Genomic DNA, 10,207 nt, shown 5'->3' with positions numbered 1-10,207 from the left:
TAGGCCATAGAAATTCATAAGCAAAAATTTTATCTAACTCCAAGAGAACCCACAGCTGCATTTCCTTCATTACCTGCAAATGCACAACCCTCTCTAGCTTCACCTGCAGTTTTCTTTCTTACACGTAGAACAGATGCACCAGAATTCTTCAGATTCTAGATTATATATTTCCTTTCATGTTAAAATAAGAATGTATCTTCTCCTCTGTGCACACCTACATATACTGATTTTCTTTATTTGTACAATGAAGCACAAATAAACTACTAAAATTATGTGATGCTGTACAAATCCTAGTATGAGTTAATCAAAAGGCTTTGTAATAGAGGTTATGTTTTATAACATTGTGTGATTGAATTATATTCCCCTTCTTAAAATTAAAAAGATAATATATATATGTATGTATAAAAAGATAATATATATATGTATGTATATATATATATAAGCTTCTAAATTAAAAAAACACTTCAGACATCTTGTTGGTCAAAGTACAGATTGTTTTAATTTTAAAAATAAACTAATAAATTGCTTCTGAGAAATATACAATAGTTAATGGTATTAGATTATAAAGTTAAATTCACAGAATCCCAGATTTTATATACAGTAGGATTTATTAGGAAAATGAATACTGGATAATTTATGATTATAAATGGTTTGAATAAAATTTAAAGGAAATATAAACAATATATTTCTTTCTCTATAATTAGAAATATAGGAGATTTAAACCTTATATATTTTTTTGTCAAAATAGTAATTATCCGTAGATGACAGATGCTGCTTCCTAGTTAATGAAGGGTCTCAAATTTTACTCTGCATCTCATTGGGAAGGAAATATAAATTTTTAAAATAGAATTAACTTGGGGAAAGGCATCAGTGCTGCAACTCTTAGCACCAAATGTTTTTTCTTGGAGCACCAAATGCTTTAAGGAAAACATTCCAAGTATCAAAGTTTTCAGATAGATAAATATTTATGGATCAAATCCATAAAGAACAGACATTGTTATGAAATATATATAGATGCCTTCAAAACTTTCTTTCTAAGCAGAGTAGACACATAAGTTAGGAGTCATTTCCCACTTAATTGTTTTTGCAACCTTATGCAACACAAATGGATTATGTGTTGCAATAGACTTATTATATACAGAAAGTAGATCTTGACTGACATGTCCAGAAAATTAAACAAGATCTATTTCTCTATATAAATTAAAATGGCATCAAATTTACAGAAGTGTCTTTATTCTAGCCTTTTCTCTTTCTGCTTGAAAGATGTAGAGCATTTTAATTTAGTTCTTTTGTGAGAAAACAATAGTCATTAAGAACAATCATTCTCGTTTTATTCTCAAAATTTAATAAAATCAGAAACAGGTCTGGTTCATATCTTTAAGTGCAATGAAGTTCCATGTCTTTAAACTGTATGGATGACACAATTTAGGCTACATATAGACTACTTCCCCCTCTTCAGTGAGAATTCTTGATAGTGGTTTTAAAACAGGGGACCATTTCCATATAATCCAGAGAAAGTTATTTTAGTATGTAAGGGCAAAGGTCTACACTGCTCACATGACAAAAATATAAATGCCATACAAATGCCATGTGATAATAGCAAATTCAGGGTAGTTTTAAAAACCCCATTTAGCAATATGCACTAATCAGAAATGAATTACCAACTTAAGAAAACAGCAATAAAACCTATCCTAGATGCAAATGTAGAACAAGGTCTACAAAGCACATTGAGTATATATCAAGTTTCCACATCACACTTGCACACTCGTGGATCATTATTACCAAGACCATTATTTGTGAACATAACAGATTTGTGGAAGTAAATATAATTCTATTGTTGTGAGTAACCAGGACAATTATACATTCAACCAAACAAGTCTTCAGTTTATGTGGGAATAAAGAAAATGGTAGCAAAGATACAGGTAAAATTTTATTTATGAATATGCAGACACATGACTTTGGATCCAGCCAGCCAGTGACATAAATAAACTTTAGCAAAAGATCTGAGCTAGAGGAGAGAGAGAGTGTGTGTGTGTTTGTGTGTGTGTGCACACGCACACACGTGGTGCGCATGTGTGTATGTGTTTGTAAGCCTTCTCAGAGCAGTGCCACATATCTGGACACCAACCAACAGAATCACTCCCATGCTTTGAAATTTCCATTAAGAGCACAATGGGAGTAATTTATACTGGGATGCTCCAAATCGTTCTTTCCATCTTGTGCACTCAGATGCCCACCAAACGTGAATTGTTCGCCTTCTCCCTTCCAATGTGATGGTTGTTGAACTTATTTTTAGTGTCATTTGATAAGCCTTTGTGCTCGCAGAGAGACATCGCACTGACCCAGCCACTGGTCATTGTCTATACCAGTTCACATCAAAGCAGGCGCGCTTTGTCAGGTTTCGAGACGAATATCCATTTCGCATCTGAAGTACAGTATCGAAAGTGACTAGATCATTTGAGCCTTTTCTTCAGCTGCTGCCTTCTTCCTCCCCCCAGTGTTTCTGCTCACGCTAACATAATTTGGTATTGTCGACGTGACACAGTGGTTTTTCTAAAAAAGAATGCCAATACATACAATTTCGATGTTTTGTGGTGGCCAACTCTCCTGAAAATTTAATTTATAAATCGATGAGAGGAAGTCTTTCTTTTCTCTCTACCTAATCTTAACCAAGGTGGAGGTAGAGCACCCCTCAAAATCCAAGAATTGCACATACAGTGATAGGTCATTCAATGTCAAAAGGCATAAAAAAGATGAGCAAAATCTTCACAGGCTGCTGCTTGCTGTTGCCTTTAATTATATTAATTAAACTTTGAAATTTTCATGCAAAGAGAGTTGCTGGCTTGTGACGCTGAAGAGCCCTTGGAGACTTGGAGCAAGAAAAAACCCTGAGCGGAAGCTTTGTAGTTACTGCTTCCTTTAAATTAAAAGCCAAACAAACTCCTAGGTATGTTTATAGATATTAATGCTTTATGCACTACTAAATCATAAACATAGAAAGAAGGGTAAATCTACCAATTACGGGGTAAGTTCTCAAATCATGAGTCCCATTAGCTCCACTCAAGATCTCTGGTTAGAGGCTATCTTCCAGTAGAATAACGCTCTATTAATTTTCTTCTTTTCCCGAGTGCATAATGAAAGAAAGGTGTCTTCAAAAACTAAAGGGCAAAATCGTGCTTGCTACCAATTCCTTGAGGCATCGTGCCTACATTTTGTCATGCGCGTGCACTTTTTAGTGTTACAATGACAAAATTTTCTAGTCAGAAACTTCCCATAAGGCAAACTGTGAAGGATTTTGTGATTTGACATAGTTATAAGGCAGTGGACTCCTTTATCTGATGCTTAGCCTGGCGGGAAAGCTCATGCTCAGCCTGTGGCTAACAATCTTGCCATGTGAAAACACAAGTGCCACGTTCCCATGGTAAACACTCCCTTCTCCAGGACCAATCAATTGTGGCTAGTTGCTTTTTGAGGTCCATTTTGCATCTCCATGCTGTCCATCTTCAATGCTTTTGTCCTTCTACACATTCAGACTAACTTTCTGTATAAACTGTAGCATGTGGATTAACCTTCTTTTTTTCCAGTGTTATGAATCATGATATCTCATGATTCATACTACCAGGTTTCATAAACTCCCATGTAGATGGCAGAACAAGTGTTTGAAAATGTTTGGTGTAAGCAAAGCAGAAGGCACAGAAAACATTTCCTGACTGGAAGGAGGAAAGCTGCTCTTCCCAAAACTTCTGAAATACACTTGTTTTTGTTGTTGTTATTGGGTTAGAAATTAGCACTGTATAGATGGACAATCTTCATACTTTCCCAATATTTTAGCTTTCCTTTTACTGAGATGGAACTCGGGAGAAGTTTATGCATCGACCCTAGAAAAGAAATAAGTTTGTATTTAAATATTAAAATAATTATTAAAAAGCATCAGAACTTTTTATTTTCCTATCATGATCTAGTAAGTGAATGCCCAGGGAAAGTTCAGTGTTAAGATGAAACATGAAATAATAAGATATTTTTGCCCATGGGTCAAAACAAAATGGTAAAGACTGGATGAAGCTGACCCACAAAATGAAAATTTTGGGTGATAAAAAACATATGAAAGAGAGAAAATAGTATTTCTATTTAAAATACAGCATTATTATTCTACCAATAAGATATCAGAGATGCACTACACATTTCTTTCTATAAAAAATTAAAGTGAAAGTATTCCTTGATATAATCTGCTGCTTCTAAAAGTGTTATAAAACTAATGCTTTGGGCCCTCCCTGGTGGCGCAGCGGGTTAAAGTACAGCACTAAGAAACTAAAGCCACTTCCGCATGAGTTCTATCCCCGCCTGCCCCGGAGGTGACCACATGGTGCAGCAGACCTCTCCTGACCCACCCGCTGCTCCCCTCAGCAGTGTACTTCGTCTATCTGCCTGTTCTGCTCCCCGCTCTGTCTCTGGTGAATCCTCTCACCCTCCACATCTCTGGCCTGTACCCCAGTTCTGTATGAATAAATAAATAAATCTTAAAAAAAATTATAATAAAAAACAAACAAAAAAAAACTGATGCTTCAAAAAATGTGCATTTGAGGAAGGCATTTAAGCATTAGAAAGAAACTGAAGACAAAGAGTCAGGAAGGTAGAGGATAGATGCCCTCCTCTTGTGATTCTATTTTACAAAATGCTTTGGAAGAGATGTATGAACCGTCTTATTTACTACTGCTGACTGTCTCATAACTGCAGGCCACCATGTCTTCTCTCCACACAGTCACTATATATTTGCACTGGATATTTCTGATCAGACTTTGCCTTTCCAATTCCTTAGCAGTTCGATGAAGGTGGGAGTCAACTTGTTTCATATACCATTGTCAATAATCTAAGAATTATTTGAAAATAAAGTTTCCAGTTAGTGGTACAGAATCCCCCCTCTCCTTGGTTGGCACTTCTACACAAATCAGGTCCAGGTTCCTCCATAGGACAGAAGCTAGAGGACTATTTTCCTGTATGGTCAGGATAAACACCCTACTGAGATTTTTCTATTTCTTGTAATCTATGCTTTCTGACTTCGTATTTTCAAATGTACTATTTAACTCTAAATGTGAACACTTATAAGTTTGTCTTAAATATCCAATATGTGATAATATTGAAAAGGACCAACACACACTGTTTGATTAATAGGCTAATGAGGATTGTATATACAAGCATGTTGAAACTTTGTACTTTTTTCTATACCCTAAAAGTTTTCTTAAGAGAACAAATTTAAAAGTTCTAAATATTGAAAATTTCACTTCATTTTCTTTGACTGCTAGGCAGAAAAAAGCATATATCATTCTAAGTAAAGTATAAATGCATTAACATCCCAATTCATCTCTCGGAGCAGTATTTTGAGAGAAAGCTTTAATATTTCACCCACTCTCCCTTGGTATTAGAAAAAGCAGAATGTACCAAAGATAACCAACAATAAAATTTTGGCATAACAAAGGCTCAATTCACAATTGGAATCTGTCAACTATAACTTGACTTAAGTGATTTTTAGGCAATAACATGTATTAATTGAGTAAAAAGTTCACTAGGATTTTTCTTGCTAACACCTTTGTTCAGGGCCCATAATAAGCTGATAACCAAAATTAAAATGTCCAGTACCATGTTAATTCTCTTCAGTTAAGTAAGCCAAGAGACGAAAAAAAACAAAACAGTAGTTTCTGCTGGTTAAATATGTAGACCTCGGACTCTGTTACAATGTCTGAAAACTGATTTTACTATTTATTTTCACTACAACGAGGGAAACATTAAGCAGAGCAAGTGTCATGAGTACCATCTCTTGAGCATTAAAATTCTGCTGGCATTAACATTTGTGGCTCCTTTACTAGCTATCTCCACAGGCTATACTTCACTGCTGTAACTGTTAGTGTATTATGCTCACCTCATAAATATCCATTGACAAGCTGAAGCATACAACTGTACTTTAGTTTAGACTTTTCAAACACAGATAGCTGATTTATTTATAACTCCTCTTCTAAAAAGAATTTACAAACCTTCATGCTTTGTGCAATGGTAAACCGTGATTCAAATTTTAAATCGTATACAAAGCGCAGGTACACACAGAAATAGACACAAGACAATTGGAGAGTTCCTGAAAATCATGAATTATCAGGAAAGAATGCTGACTTTAGACACAATAGGCTGTCTAGAAGAACAAACAGAAGAGAAGATACATACTATTCTTTACACACACAAGAGAAGGAGATAAAAGCAGGGAAAGAGGAAAGATATGTATATATTCTTGGAGTGAGAGATATAGATGTATATAATATATAGAAGTTTAAATCACTATTCTTTATATATTGCTATCCATGTAGATATAGAGATATATGAGATTCTATGCTATCCTCTATTCAAAATAAAATTGCACGCTTTTGAGCTGAAATATACAATTTATATATTCTTTTCTAGTGGAATATGATTTTACAAATGTCCAATTTTTTGAGTAGAGACCAAATACCATATGGATATTCAGTGGATATCATAAGGTATGTTCTGAGTTTGCCTGAAAAATTTACCTTCACTATTTTTCTCCCTCTCTATTCTATTAAGGTATCTGCAAAGTTCTAGTGACTCTTTAGTTAGTATTTATTTTTGCAAACATCCATAATTCAATTTTTCTTGAGATTTCATTTAGTTGTCAGTTAGTGAAATGTTTCATTAAAGTAAAATATGAAATAAGCACCTTGTTGCTTGCAAGAAATTATTTCTAGCAATACCCTTTCTTGGGTCTCATCATAATAATGATAAGTAATAGTGGGAAGTATATGCTCAAAAGACACATACACACACACACACACATATATATATATAAAATCAGAGCAAGAATAACAGAATACTGGATGTATTTTTAATTGTTTTTTTTTCCACTGGACACAAAATAGGTAATGTAGTAATTATTTACACTTTTAACTTCAATTAGAATATTGATTAATCTGAGGTCTAAACCAATAGTAAAATATTGGCCATTTAAATATGAAACCCAAAGCATAGAAAATAAATTTTGCAAATGCACATTGTAGGACTGCTTATATTAAAAACTGGAAACAAGTCAGAACCATCATTACAGGCAAAATGATTAAATTATAAATTAATGATAGGTGATGGAATATGATAAACCAGATGCAATGTCAGAAAGAAAGGAGGACCTATACACACCATCATAGAATGATGATCAGGATTTATTAAGGGAAATTAGCAAGGTGCATAGAGAATGCACACTGTACTATATTTTATATTACATAGAAGAAAAATACACTGGGGTTAACATATACCTTTATTTTTAAGAAAAATAAAAATATGTTTTGAAATAGAATTGGTTATAGATAGTGAGAAGGAGTGTGCATAGTAGAGTGGATGAGAACATAAAAGATATTTTTGATATATATTTTTATCACACAACATAAAGCACAGTCATGTAAATACTTAATACTTTCCCAAAATGTCACATGATAAAAAGAAATCACTACAAACAAAAACAAACTTCACCAACTTCAGAGTAGAACCCTGTCTAAAGCTCAGACATGGCAGACAATGTGGGTGAGAAAACCACATTACATAAGGTTTTCATTGAGAGCAAGGAATTAGTCAATGGAAGGCTGGGAGAAAGGCAGGAGGGTAGAAAAATGTTTTCACCTCAAAAGTCATGATGAAATTTCCCTAAGAAAATGGAAGCAGCCCACTAAGTATTTGGGGAATTGCTAGAGGAATGAGAAAAATAGTCCTGGTGGACACAGGGCTTTCCTGAACCATAAGATAGCAACCTGTTGAAATCTGGAAACAGAAAAATAGAGGAAAAAAAAAATCCCTTGAAGACTCATCGTGTCTTCTCAGAAGCACTGATTCTCAAGTTACTGAGTGGTGGTGGCTAGTAGTAACTAGAGAACAAAACCCCCCTAATACACAAGATGGTCACAGGTGGACTGTAAAGCAGAGACAGAAAACTCAGTTGAAGAAAATCAAAAGCTCTCAAAGCTTTTGAATCAGCAGGTTATAAAGAATAACTCAAACAAATTGGGTCCAGCTGACCTGCAGATTAGCAACATAACGGAAGAAGTGGCATATATTCTTCTAGAGATAAATACTATCTAGGTTAGTCTTATCTTTTAATGCATAAAGTCCAGCATTAAAACATAAATTATGGTACACAAAAAGAAGTAAGAAAATATGTCTCATCATCAAAAGAAAACACACTCGATATAGGCAAACCCACAGTTAGTAGACAAACACTAAATAATTGACATAAATATTAGAAGTTCTAGTATGAATGGTAGATGCATATATAAAAATATGGTGAATTTCAGTAGAAACATGTAAGCTACAAATAAGAACAAAATGGAAAAGTAGCAGAAAAAAAGGAATACTGTTTTTGAATTCTGTAAAAAATATAATCAGAAATGACAACATAAGCTTGTACCACCTGCTTTCTCTTATCTTAGCATCATTAATAGAACAACTGAAAAGGTGAACCTGATTCACAGTAAGGGGTGTAGAGTACCAGTATATATCAGTATGTGTGCACTGGGGATCAGTGCTGGAAGAACTGCAATTTTATAAGAAAGTTTCCAAGCAGCACTTGGGTAGAGATTCAAAGGAAGTCAATGAACTCTGAGGAAGACTAACTGTGGTAGGTAAGCCATCAACACAAAGGCTCTGCAGTGAGATCTTTGGGAAATTTGTAGAAAGTTAATATAGACAGTGTGGTGGCAATATAGGTTGCCTATGGAAAAAGTTGAAGATAAGAGCGGAAAGAGAAAATTCTTGTAGTGATAATTGTTAAAAATCCTCTTTATTAAAAAGCAAAGTTAGCAATTATATAATGTTAACATCTGAAGCCTTTCTCATGTCTTTTACAGCAGACTGAGAGATGGTAAGTGATTTACTTTTCAAAATTTTAAGCATCACTTATACTGACAGCCACCAAACACACAAACACATTCACACACACACACACACGCACACAGACACAAAAGTGAATGCCCAACAGACAATATAAGAATTAAAAACTCAAACATATGTCAATAGCTAGCTGTGTAGTCAATATATATTTGAATTATACATTCAAGGAAATATCATGAAATTAAAATTAAGGATACATTATATTACTAATGTTTAATCAAGTAAGAACAAGAATAATTAATTTACTCAGTGTGAAAGAATGCAGCATAAAAATACTAATTTTCACTACAGTGATTCTAGCCTTAAATTTCTAACCTTGTAATTAATAATACAACACAAAAACTTTTACATGCAATTCATTTTTTTCTAGAAAATTAGACATTGAGATAATTCACTTATCACTTGTTTTTGGTGCATTTAAAGAAAAATCCTGAATACTTATACTTTGTTAGCACTGTAAAATTTTATTGAAAAATTTTCCTAATATATATGATCCTAAGGTCACATCAACTTATCCCCAACTAAATTTCTAAGAATTAAACCCTCACTTCAAGAACCCTAAAGCAGTGTATATTATCCCAGTCAATATATTTATAACTAAAAATATGTTGATAAGTTCATCCTCTACTTGATAAGTAGAGATTTTCATTAGCCATTTCTACTTTAAAGTACTCACAGTTCTTGGGGTCCTTTGACAGACAACTAAATTCATCATTAACTTAAAACTAAGAACAAGATCTGTTCCCCACTCTGTCTCTGGTGAAGCCTCTCACCGCCCCTGAGCCTCTGGCCTGTACCCCAGTTCTGTATGCATAAATAAATAAATCTTAAAAAAAAAAAAAAAACTAAGAACAAGAATCTAATATGGTCTTTCAAAGAAAAACAAGAGTTGAAAATTTCACTTTAAACTTTAAAATTGATACTTTATGTACACTGTCAAACTACTTAAATTGTTCCATTTTTTAAAATTTCACTTTGAAAGACAATTAGGAATTATTTTTTAAATAATAAATAATAGTGTTGTATTAAAAATTTGCTTAAAGTTTTGTTGGAAAATCAATTACTATTGTCAACTTATTTTCTTTTAACACAACAGTGATTTCATTCCAGATAGCCCATCCTAATAGAAGACACATGCATGTATTCAGCTTTTAGAGAAGAAATTTATGCTTGTCTTTTTTAAAAATCTTTTTTGTATAAAATTATTTAAACAATTGTTTAAACAAATAGACATTCCAATCCTAAAATGAAACCTAATAAGACTATTCAAATCCTA

General features: G+C 33.5%; 1 protein-coding gene across 1 annotated transcript in view; it reads right to left on the bottom strand.

Annotated features, from left to right (window-relative positions):
• Positions 1 to 541: 541 nt before the first annotated feature.
• ANTXR2 (anthrax toxin receptor 2) overlaps positions 542 to 10,207 on the bottom strand; it is a 128,496-nt gene continuing 118,830 nt past the window's right edge. Inside the window, exon 17 of the mRNA XM_012724235.1 lies at positions 542 to 3,878. Coding sequence (XP_012579689.1) covers positions 3,840 to 3,878 — 39 coding nt within the window. The 3' untranslated portion in view covers positions 542 to 3,839. The remainder of the gene's footprint in view (positions 3,879 to 10,207) is intronic.

This window comes from Condylura cristata, unplaced genomic scaffold, assembly GCF_000260355.1.
Source record: "Condylura cristata isolate star-nosed mole 26May11 unplaced genomic scaffold, ConCri1.0 scaffold00012, whole genome shotgun sequence".
Lineage (NCBI taxonomy): Eukaryota > Metazoa > Chordata > Mammalia > Eulipotyphla > Talpidae > Condylura > Condylura cristata.
Note: the sequence above shows the minus strand (reverse complement) of the source record. Positions and strands in the feature narration are given on the sequence as shown.